This window comes from Corvus kubaryi, unplaced genomic scaffold (assembly GCF_017639235.1).
Source record: "Corvus kubaryi isolate FWS band 111438036 unplaced genomic scaffold, C.kubaryi_AGA036_p1.0 split3-73, whole genome shotgun sequence".
NCBI lineage: Eukaryota > Metazoa > Chordata > Aves > Passeriformes > Corvidae > Corvus > Corvus kubaryi.
This window is the reverse complement of record NW_024582091.1, coordinates 24,178,021-24,190,318: the sequence shown is the minus strand read 5'-3', so window position 1 is coordinate 24,190,318 and position 12,298 is coordinate 24,178,021. Positions and strand designations below refer to the sequence as shown.

Below are 12,298 nucleotides of genomic sequence, written 5' to 3'. Positions count from 1 at the left end.
TTTATGGTAACTTTTATTTGTTTGAATATTGAGGAGCAGCTGAGTGTTTAAGCAGAAAATCGAAATCCCGTCCTCTTGATGAAAATACTGGTAACTGTGATTTTTCCAGATTAAAACCCAGTGGTTCATGAGTTATGTTTTTCATTTTAAGACGCATCCTGTATAAATATCTGACTAATTAAATTGTGGATTTCATGCAGTGTTTGATGTGTTGATTCTGAAAAGGACCAGGCAAGCTGACAACTCCTTTTTTTTTTTTTGCCAGGATGATAGGGAAGGAGGAGTTACAATTCTTAGCACAGTATGTAACTGTATAGCTTGTCTCTGATCCTGTGAGGCTTTACACTGCCTTAAAGTGTCTCTTAAAAGTTGCCGTCACCTGTAACTCTCCTCGATGCCAGTATACCTGAATAGGTAACTTTAACCTTTCTCACTGTGGTGTAATTTGTTTTCACTGTCACTTTCCTATCATTGTTAGGGTTTAAACTTTCTTTTAAAAAGAGTAAAGTCTTCATTTGTTCTGCAAATCATCAGGTTTGTGGTAGTAGAGAAGAATGAGAAACTGCAGTTGCAGTGAAGTCCAACTTTCTAGAAAATTTGTTAATTCAGAGATGAAGATTTGCTTTCCTATAAATTCAATAATTTGATACTAAATTGTGGATATGATCAGTGTGAAATGCACTGCAATTTTTGAATTTGAATGATTGTCTTCATGTGCTCATGTACTTGAAGGCATTTGCTCTGTACAGGTTGGCAATTACTGATAGACTTTCACCTGTTGTATCCTGCAAATGCATCTGGAATCTTTTGAACAGCTCACAGCTACATGGAGGCTACACTGTAAAATAAAATCATTTAAAAAGTGCTACATTCTGTTGAAGTTATGATTATTTATTAGACAAAATGATAGCCATCGTATGAATGTTTGCTTTAGATCTGATGTAGATTATTTAAAATCATCAGTTATGCTGTGGGTTTATGGGTTAAATTACAGGTAGTGTTTTTTCTCATGATTGATTAAGCAAATATTGCACAAACCACAACATTATGTAAGCAGTTATTCATGTGGCTGTTCCTTCATGTCTTGTTGTAGTAAATAGAATCATAGAATAGTTTGAGTCAGAAGGGACCTTCCAAAGGTCATCTGGTCCAGCCCACCTGCCACAGGCAGGGACATCTTGCACTTAACCAGGTTTCTCAAAGCTCCATTCAGCCTGGCCAGGACACTTGCAGGGATGGGAATAGAGTAGGAAGTTGTAGTTAAGTTGGTTTTACATTACTACCCTTGAAAAAGGGTGGTGGCAAGATTTTTTGAAAACTATATATGCTCCTGTATGACTGAGATACTTTGAAGAGTTATCCTGTAAACGTTGTGGAATGTAGATGGGACTTTTCTTTTGATTCTTTTAATGCATAAAGCCTCTGCTGCATGTGAGGGAAGAAGTGTGTAAGCATGTTGGGTTAATACTCTGCCTGTAGGATTAGATTTGTGAATCACAGTCATTGTATAAACAACATGCAGTTACTTCTATCATTTTAACATTGATGAAGACCAGTGATTTTTATTTACTTTACCACATCTCTGTTGCTTAACACTTAAAATGCAAAATTGAATTCATTTTCTGTAATGTTTCATGATAGCAGCTAAGGATATTGTTTGCAGCAGTCAGCAACTATGTGGGAGACTTGAGAAAAAACAACGTTGGCTTTTTCCTCTTGGCATTAAATTATTATAACTATGGAAAAAATTAACCAAAATTTATTAATAAATAATGAGAAACTGCAGTACACACTTGGGAAATTCTTATCTTAAAAGTCTGATGATAACAATCTTTGCCTGCATATATGTCTGTTTATTTCCACTTCTGCTACTTCAGATGTTAAACACTTGGGAGTTATGACTGGACTTCTGTGAATATCCAATTATTTTTAAAAACTAAACTTGGTACAAAATTGTTTTGACTAAAACAGTGTTTTAGGGGGTTTGTCCTTTTTTTTTTTTGTCTTTTTTTTTTTAAGTTTTGCATGTACATTTCTTCAACATAATATGCCAGAGTTCACTTCTGTGGGTCTGTCTGAGGTGGATGGATCTTGCTGGCTGTGTGCCTCCCATCATCTTTGAAATTTTCACATATTTGACTACCACTGTTGATATCCACATTTGCTTCCCTGAGGACATAGAGAATTGACTACAGCAGCTAGGAGACTACTTCTGATTAGTCTTCATAAGAAAAACTGGGAAAAGACTATTTTTCCATATTTGAAGACTATTAGCAAGAAGTAACAAGTAGCTGTGTGTCAACACTTCTGCACTGTACTGCCCTGGAATTACTTCTGAGGTAGTGTACCACTCTTAGGCAAAAGCTCTCTGCCTGCCTGTGAGTGAGTGACAGTTGTATTGTCATTCTTGATCTGCTTGTTGCTGACAGAGATCACACCATATAACTTTCTTTCAAAAATAATTTTTAACTTTTTTTTTTTTTTTTAACTTTTTGCTATGCTTTGTTCAGGGTTTTTTTTTTTTGGCAGGGGTTTGTTTGTTTAAGTGGTTGTTTTTTCTCCCCAAAAACCTTCTCTGGGAGATGAAATACCTCTTGATGTTGAGTTGTTTTGTTTCTATTTTTAATTACCATAACCACAGTTCTTAAATAAGTGTTAAAGATCTCATAGAATTAAATCTGGCCAGGGACATTAAGGGCAACAAGAGGAGCTTCTATAGGAATGTCAGGGATAAAAGGAAGACTAGAAAAATTGTGGACCCTCTCCAGAAGGAAATGGGAGACCTGTTTACCCAGAACATGGAGGTATTCAGTGTCTTTTTTGCCGCAGTCTTCGCCAGCAAGTATTCCAGCCACACTGCCCAAGTCACAAAAGGGAGAAGGCAGGGAGTGGGAAAACAAAGAAGTGCCCATTCTAGAAGACCAGGTCCAAGAACACCTAAGGAACCTGAAGATGCACAAGTCTGTGGGACTGGATGAGAGTCATCCCCACAAATCTTGAGGAAAGTGGCAGATGAGGTGGCTAAGCCACCATCCATATTTGAGAAGTTGTGGCAGTCCAGTGAAGTTCCTACTGAAATGTAACCCCATTTTTAAAAAAGGAAAATAAGGAAGACCTGGGGAACTACAGGCTAGTCAGTCTTATCTTGGTGCCCAGCAGAAGTCATGGAACAAATCCTCCTGGAAACTATGGTAATGCATATGGGGAATAAGGAATTTGGCTTGATCAGCCTGGAGGAGAGAACACTCCCAAGAGGCCTTCCAGTACCTAAAGGTGGCCTACGAGAGAGCTGGAGAGGGACTTTTTACAAGGGCATGTGGCCCTAGGAAAAGGGGAATGGCTTTAAACTGAAGGATGCATAGTTGAAATCATGAATTCCTTTGCATATCTGCAGCAGAAGTGGGCCATATATGTTCTTTACATATGACTGATGCCTTAAGTAGGCAGAAGGTTCTAGGTTGCCTGTCAGAGCACAAGACTTTTTTTGTCTAAGTTGTAGTGTTTCTTGCACCTGAAATAGTTTGAAATTTTCAATATAAAATCTACTGGGAAGAAATCACCTGTTGAGCTGTAAGGGTACAGTATTGCTTTGACCTGGCAAAATATATAGGGATGTGTTGAACTCCTAAGTTTGTGCTCCCTTCTTGGTTTTTTTTAAGTTAAGGATATATTCAAGTGGTTTTTTAAAGCAGGTTATATTCCCGTAACAGAGGTCTGGGGCTTCAAAAAAAAAATTAACACTCTTACATCCATGACACTGTCTGTAAATGATCTTCACAGTTTTTCTGGAGTGATGGCTTACTTGCAATTGTTAATAAGCAAAAACTTACCTGCATTTCATGATATGGATGAAATGCAAGGGGGGGGCGGATGGGAGAAGGGGAGAATGCAGAAATACCTGATGTTTCTTTTGCTGCAACCTTTAGGTTTGTCCTAGTATCTACTTGTCTCAAATGCTAATACTACATATTTGCATGGTCCTTAAATTGTTGGTTTTGTTTGTTTTTTATTAAAACAGGCAACAACAGAGAGACCTTTTATACAGAAGCTATTTCGACCAATTGCTTCAGGAGGACAGTTGCATACTTTGGGAGACCTGCTAAAAGATGTGTGTCCTAGTGCTATCACCCCTGAAGGTACTGCAGAAATAACTTTTTGTCCAATAAGATAATTCTTTTTCTGTTGATCTATTGGGTTTTTTGGTGTTTGTTTGTTTGTGGGTTTTTTTGGGTTTTTTTTTGTATTTTGAAGGTAGAACTAATTGTCAGTGCCAGAGTTTCAGATTTCATTAATTCCTGGCTCTTTAGTGTGCCCTGCATCATCTGCATGGTTTCAAGAGGATAAGATTGAGTCTTTAGTCACTCCTGAAGAATTAATTGCTAGAAGTTTTATTCTAAAATTCCTGTACTCTTCTGCCGTTATGTTGGTCATAACAAAAACATTCACATGTTATTTTCTGCACTTTAAAAAAAAAATTCTGAAAGTGTCAGCAGGTTTTAAGTTACCTTTAATTTTGTATTCCAGAAACTTTTTATATGTAAAACTCCAAAACTGATAGAAATTGAAGATGTTTTCAGAATGCTTTTTTCCCTTCTTGAAGTCCAGCCTTTTAAAATGTACCAGAAAGAGATTTTTACAAGTATATAATAGTTTATGTATGATTACAAAGTGGTATTGTGTGACCAATTAATGTAGTGTATTATTTCATACAATTTGCTGATCTGCACTTACTCAGAAAATAGACATTTTTTGATGTCATTTTAGTCTCAAAGCTTACATGTGTTGGAGCTGTGATATACATTTTTGGGGGGGTAAATGTAACAGTTATGTTCTCTGCAAATTAAGATCAAAATTATTTAATGCAAAAGGTTTTTCATCTTGTTTGTGCTGTTGTCTTACCTGTAAATGAGGAACTTTGGAGAAATGTGTGATATTCTGGAGAAGATCTTGGCACAGAATTTACTGGTGTAGTATCAGCATCTTTTGACAGGGAAGCACTAAATTTGAAATCAGTATAAAAATCTGTACAATTCTGTTGTACACAGAAGCCACTTGATTCAAATTAAACAGTTGTCATGGATTTCTTCACATACTGTGATTTTAGAAATTCACTGAAATATCAAAAGTATTTTTTTACCCTTTTAATACTTGTTAACACATGGGAACATTTTCCAAAAATAACAAAAGGTAAGAAAAATATGGAATGTTGCTAACCATGTGTCCATTTTTCATAAAGCTATTATAAATTTTGGAGCATTATTTTAAGTAATGCTTTCCACTAACTGTCCAAAAGATAAAGGAGATACCCATAGATACATGAATGTTAGCACCAGTTTAACCATCTTTAAGTACTTAACTGTCAGTATCATACAGACCCTACTGAAAATGTACAGAGGGAGTTTAAAAAAAATCAATGGAAAGGATGGATGCATTTTAACTTGGAAGGCAGTCGAGCACAAATTAGATGAAAGAAAGTCAAAAGCACTTAGGCACAAGTTATTCCAGGATTTAGGGGATCATAATTTTCATGTGGATTTGCCAAAGCTGCAGATGATGAATGTGCTAGTTACTGCCCTTATTAAAAGTGTGAATGTAATGTAATTCTATCTGAATACCAGTGATGATGCTTCCCATCAACGGCCTTCGTTTCAGATGTCGACAAAAGCACCAGTCTTTAATAGCAGAACAGAAATATGCTGTGCTAATTGCTTGCTTAGTTTCTGTTAAAAGCTAAGAAACCTTGTATTTACTCAACTTAGACAAAAAAAAGTTGGAAGAAGAGAAACTAAAGTAGGTACTATTCGTATACTTGCAAGGAGGGATGTGAAATTTGGTGGGTTTTGGAGTGTTGGAATATGCTTGTCTATTCCTGTATACATCTGCTTAAATTTGGCCCAGTTTTTACTGAGCAACTCACAAACTTAACAGTTTAATAAATCTGGTCCCTCACATGGGTGTGAGCTATCCAAAACTCGGCACATTTTCTCCTGTAATGCAGCTTTGTATTGTAGTGTCATTCAGTTGTTCCTCTTGTATTATGAGTGTTCTCTGCCCCTTCTGGTACTTAAGAGAAGGAAAACTGTCTGAGCTAAATGCAGAAAATAATGTGGGCTCCTCAGGAGGAGTGGGATTAGACTGATACATAGAGCCAGTGGAGGGGGGAGGCAGACTGACTGAACAAGTAATGTGGAAGAAAATGACAGATCTGGGAGTCATTAAATGTGATGGGGAGAGTGACTATAAACAATGTGGCAGAATGAAAGAGATTGGGGCAAAAGTCAAAACCTGTTGTTATAAATGCGAACACCTGGACAGAGGAAGTGGGGTAGGAGATGATAAAAGGATGAGGGAGGAAAAGAAGCGTGTTGCTTGTGGGACATGCACAGAGTTTGCACATCTGTGAAAGAATGGTGAGTAGATACCCTGCTGGCCAAGGGATTTGAAGAAGGGATTTGGAGGAGCAAATTGACTCAAAAGTTGAAAAGAAGGGCAGTTTGTGCTGACAAGATGCAAGTAAAGAGGTGTTCAGATGGAGCTGGGGATAGTCAGATAAAGGATTGAGGAAAACCTGTTCAGGGTTTGCTGTACCCCAGACAGGAATACAATGTAGAAATTTTAGGCGTGGCAACATGGAAAGAAAAAAAGGAAGAAGCAGAATTAGAACAAACCAGAGGGATGATAGAGAAAGGTTCAGACATAAAGGAAACTGACCTGAAAAGATGGATGCCCATGACAGCAGTGATTCTTACTGCTAAGGATCATAGACAGGAAAGGACAGTGCTGGTTTAGGCTTTACTGCTAGAGGTCATCACACTCTGTTCACTGATTATTCAACTTAGCCAGTAAGTGAATTTGATTATTCTCTTGCTTGACTAAATACACTCATTAATTATTCAAATGTAATGTGCCCCATATTAAATGTTCATGCTCTAATGCAGCTTTGAGCTGTTAAAAAACCAACTAACTCTCCAGACTGCTTAGTGCCACTTTTGAGTTTTGCCTGTAAAAATGTTAGCAGCCGTAACAAGGAAAAGCATCACCCTTTTCCATCAAATAGACTAAACTCCTGAGACTACAGAACCACAGTACATCTGTGCTACTGAAGTCTCCATGAAACCCATTCAGTAAAATCATTTTCTCTCTGATGCTGGATCACTGAGAATTTAACAAGCTTCCTCTGTCAAAGATGTTCCATCAGCTCAAAATACAGAGGAGATATCAGCATAGGAGAGTTTAATTTGCAAGCATGTTTTGGAAACCTGGGATACTACACATAAAGGTTGTACTTCTAAAGCAGTTGTCTCCATTTGAAGTTGAATACTTGAAGTTTAGATGGTGTCAGAGCTGTAGACTGCCTATACAATTGTAATTTCCTTACACACCATTCATCTTATAATCACTCTCTGCCTCTCATCTCTCTTTGTCTTCTGTGAGACTATTATCTTTCTGCCCAGACTGGGCATGTTTTAGTGTCAGGTGTGTGTAGTGAAAAATCACAGTCCTGATTCTTGAAAGGATAAATCAAGAATTAATGTGCTTCAGGAAGTATTGTAATTTAGACAGCTGAATACTGCCTTTGGGAGCTGAATTTAATTCTTTTTTCCTGGAGAATTCATTCATATGTGATTGCAGGTAAGCTGAGTGTCACAAACCCACACATTTTATAGAGAGGAGCATCAGAAAAATCTAGTGATCAGCATGAATGTTCTGCTGAACAGTTTGCTTGCTTGTACTTGTAATCAGTGAGAGCTCTGGGCCATTGAGTGTGCAAACCCCAGGCACTTTCTGAAGTAAATTTTAGGCCTCTCATAACTATCCTTCTGTCCCACCCTCCAAAAAATGAATATTTCTGGGCATAAGATCACTTTGACTTCAGTTTGTGATCTCTAAAATGATGATAATTCAGTCTCTTTCTAAAGGAAACTCTTGTTAAAATGGTTTCTGAAGGAAAAATAGATTGTAGTCAGACATTAAAAATTGTCTCTTTAGACATTATTTAGTATCTTCTAATATTTTTCTTGTAAACTTGTATGTTTTGTCTTAATCTACACTTTATTCCGGTGGAGGCATTAAAATAATATTGTAACAGAACAGAATACATTATCAAAGGTTTATTAGAAAATTATGAAAAACTTTTTCACATCTGGATTTTCAGACTATTCAGTTATCAAAGTTTAGATTTACTTAATTTTTCTAAACAAAGGGGATAAAAGTAGTATCTCATCAAAGATATGCTTAAAGGTATAATAGATACTGGAGAAGCAGGTGGTTTTTCATCTTTTTACTCTTCTTATCAAAGTCATTTAGGTATTTTTCCAAGCTGTATTTAACCTCCCTCTTTAGTGAATTAATTCACTGGTGACATTAACTTCATCTTTTCTTCAGTGCAACATAATCAATATGAACTTCTTTCTTTCTGTTTTTCTCCATCTGTTCACTTTTTTTTTTCCTTTTTCCTCTATGGTTTTCTCTTTTCCAATGACTTTTCATTCAACTGGAAGCTTCATGGTAATTGTGGTGGTTGCTTGTCCGTGGTGACATCCGTAACTGAGCTTTGTGCCGTGGGAACACAGAGAATATAAGGTTTTCAGACTCAGCATTTGTAGCCGTATTATGTGAGCTGTTCCTGCTGCCAGATTCTTAGGGACCACCACAAGAGGAGGGAGGGAAGGGTTTCAAGAACCACCCACAGTGTCTATATGCCTTTGCTTTAGGAAACATGGATATAATTAAGTCTTCCTTTTAACTGTGCTGAGAAAAATGTTTCAATGAAAAAATATATTTATATATACATGGATTGAATATATGCATTGATTACCAACTGTTGGAAACACAGCGTAAGGAGCATTGTCAAAAGAACAGGTTAAATAATGACATTAAAAGATTGATAGTGAAAATGGTCTTTGTAAAATGCTGTGTCAATATTATTTTGGACTGTTACAGACTGTGGGTAACTGTTTAGCTAACTGTTTTAAATAAAACTGCATTTTATTTAAATTAGCTTATGAAACTATTTATTCAAAGCTTTTATTGTTTGTTGAAGTGCTGTAAAAAATGAAAACTTGTACTGTTATTCTCTCAACCCATACTTTCCTGTCTCTCCTCAAACTGGTCTTTTATTCAATTATATATATATTTTAAAAACATGTATATGTGAATATTTTCTTTTTGCGTAATGAATTCTGTACAATGCTCACCTTTCTGGGTTGCTAAACAGTTTTATCTCCTTAAACTGTTAATCAGAGAAAAACTGGTGGGCAAAAGGCTTTTTGTCATAGGCATTGTTATACCAAAGCAAAGAGTGGCTTCTGTTTAGAGTCCATCCTTTAACTCCTCAGATTGCGAGGAGTGTTGGCTTTATCTTCTCTTGTCCTCAATCACTGCAGTGGAGTTGGAGCAGAGTGCACAGTAGTTGGGAACTCATTTGTCAAAATGTGTATGAAGCATTTCATGCATTAGTAGTAATGGTCAGAAAGTGAAAAAGAAAAGCGGTACTTGGAATTAGAGCAAGCACCAAGACGCCAGTGTAGTTCTTAAAACTATTGGCAATTACATTAATTGTCTTGACTGTGAAGAATACCCTGTTTTTCTAAAGCAGCAATGAGAATGGCTGTCTGTGTTAGTAGCAAACACAGAATCATAGAATGGTTTGGGTTGGAAGGGGTCTTAAAATTCATCTGGTTCCAGCCCTGCTGCCATGGGAAGGGACATCTTCCACTAGACCAGGTTGCTCTAGGCCCCATCCAACCTGGCCTCGAACACTGCCAGGGATGGGACAGCCACAGCTTCTCTGCACAACCTGTGCTGCTATCTCCACCTGCGACAGGGAGTAAGGAATAGATTCTTTATATAATTATAAATTAGATAAATTATATATTATTCTTTATATAATTATAAATTACAGCTAGAATTATAGCTGAGTAAGGAATTTATTCCTAATACCGAATTTAAACCTGCCCTCTTTCAGTTTAAAACCATTCCCCTTGTCCTATCACCATATGCCCTTGTAAAAAGTCCTTCTCCAGCTCTCTTGTAGGCCTGCTTTAGGTACTGGAAACATCTTTAAGAGTAATAAAATGTTCAGAGACCCTTCAAGGAAGATGCATTTATTTCACCTTGCATTGCTCCTGCTGCAGTACTGTACAGTACTTTCTTCCAGAAGGCTAGGTTAGAACAGATCTAATATAACCCTCTCTAATTTTGTGTCTAAATGAGTATTTAGACAGTAAATGTGTTAAATCAGCTGTTTGCTCATTAGCTGAATAATTTTTCTTTTTTTCCTATTTAGCTGCTTCATAGGCAGTGGTTGTGGTTATGTGGCAACAGAAACAGTAAGACCAGGTCATCACCTTCCACTGAATATTGATACATTTCATTTGTTCCACTTATTTGCTTTGTTCTGATTTTCCTGTGTTGACATAAAGTTTGAGAAGCAGTGAAGTCCTTCTTGTCATGTTTAATAAATATTAAAATCAGTATTTTCAAACTAATCCAATAATCACTTCCTCTGAATTGTGGCCTGCTTTAATCTTTCTTTAAGGCATGTTATATTTTTATGTTTAGATACTGCACTAATAAATTGTATTTTATCAGTTATGCAGCAGTTCATAAATTAAAGTCACCTCAGTCTGAAATTTTACTATGGATAAACCTATATTGTGTATGAGTATATTTTTTATTTGCTGTATTTCCATAATTATTGTTTAATTCAGTTTGTCTAAAGGCTGCATATAATTGAAATCAAATCTGGGAGTTGTGTAGTTATATAGAAATACTTAGCTTGATGTTCATGGACTACTATTCCTGACCATCTAGAGTTATTGGAAATCCTTACTGGAAGATGGGCAATTTCATTTCAGTTTTCAGTGTTTTAAGGTAAAACTTTATAAGTTCTGTGCTTTGAACATAGCAAATTGTGTTTAGTTTTCAGTTGTGATCACCCTCTGTTGGAGGAGTGTGTGTACATGTGGGTTTTATATCTGCTTCTCCCTAGTTGTTCATACTTGAATCTGAGGCAAGCTGGTCAGTTAGGTTTTGGGGTGTTCCGTTATATTTGATCCTAATTGCAGCATCAGGAAAGAGGGGTACTTATTTTTCAGTTCTTTTTTTCAACTTGCATTGACTCATTTTCTATCAATGTCTCTTCTTTTTCTGGCTCATGTTCCTTCATCATCTGTTCTAGTAATAGATAGCTCTTGCTGTCTTTGTTACTCTTTTAGTATCTGCTTTTGCATCCTCTAAAACAAACTTTCCTACTTCTTTGACTAAGCTCACTGTAATTTATTTAACTAATTTTGTAGATTTTCAGACCTTGGCTGATTTCCTAACAGGAATAGATCTAGTTCTCTGGGGTAGTAATTAGTCAGTAGTCACTTCTATGTTGTTTTTTTCTTTTTGCTTTCTGTCTTCTTGTCCTGTGGTGTTCTATTATCTAGACTTCTACTTCAGTTTCCTAGAGTTTTCCAACAATTTTTTGTATCATTGCATATGAAAATCTAAAATATTTTGACACCTAGGGGCTGTGCCTCTCTATCAGCATTCTTCAATTTACCAGTTTCTCTTGGTTTTAATTTGTCCCCCAAGATGACCAGTTCCTGGTTAGTTACTCAGGGAAGTCAGAATAAAGTTGCCTAGTGTCCCCCTTCTCATTCACCGTTTTACACTCTTGAAATTGTACAAGTATCCTTTCCAGCCAACAGTCAAAGATCCTATAGTTTTGCTTCTCAGGCTGTGCATCATGTAGTTTTGAATCTAAGCTCATGACAGATGGCTTTTTTATTTTAGTATGAAACACCCATTCATGAGGACTCCAGGGTTAGAATTAGATTATTCTGATTATTCATGCTGCAGCCTGTAAACTCATTGTCTGATCTTTTTTCCTATGCTTGTGGATGGCACTTGCACAGACAAAAGTTGATTCTTTAATTGGACAGTTCTTGTGTGGTAAAGTGCAATTGTCTGCAGTAGTTCCAGTTCCAGAAATTTAGGCAGTCATTTAAATAACTTCAGAGTTATTACTATTTGTGGGAAGATTTAGTGGCTTATGCAGGAACAGGCTAAGATGAAGCTTGATATTGCTTGTGGTCTCTTAGACTGTGTTGTTGTAGTTTCTATGCAGGTAAGGAAGAGAAGATGTTAAGACCATGTTGTTACCTGCAACTGTAGCATAAGGTCACATACCTGATATGGTAGAACATGTTACTTATGGGTATTCTTCCCCAAACTGATGAATAACAAAATTATCCATCCCTGAAGGAGGTAATACCATGGCTACTCTCCCCCACTGTCTAAAATCCTC

At 36.7% G+C, this 12,298-nt stretch overlaps 1 protein-coding gene across 4 annotated transcripts in view; it reads left to right on the top strand.

The window, feature by feature from the left end:
• Nucleotides 1-12,298, top strand: part of ATG5 (autophagy related 5) — a 90,693-nt gene that overhangs the window by 59,594 nt on the left and 18,801 nt on the right. For all 4 annotated transcript variants that reach the window (XR_006014257.1, XR_006014258.1, XM_042017267.1 and 1 more), the window contains one exon: nucleotides 4,019-4,136. Coding sequence is in view for 2 of the 4 variants with exons in the window: in XM_042017267.1 (XP_041873201.1) it covers nucleotides 4,019-4,136 (118 nt within the window). In the remaining 2 variants the exon portion in view is untranslated. The remainder of the gene's footprint in view (nucleotides 1-4,018; nucleotides 4,137-12,298) is intronic.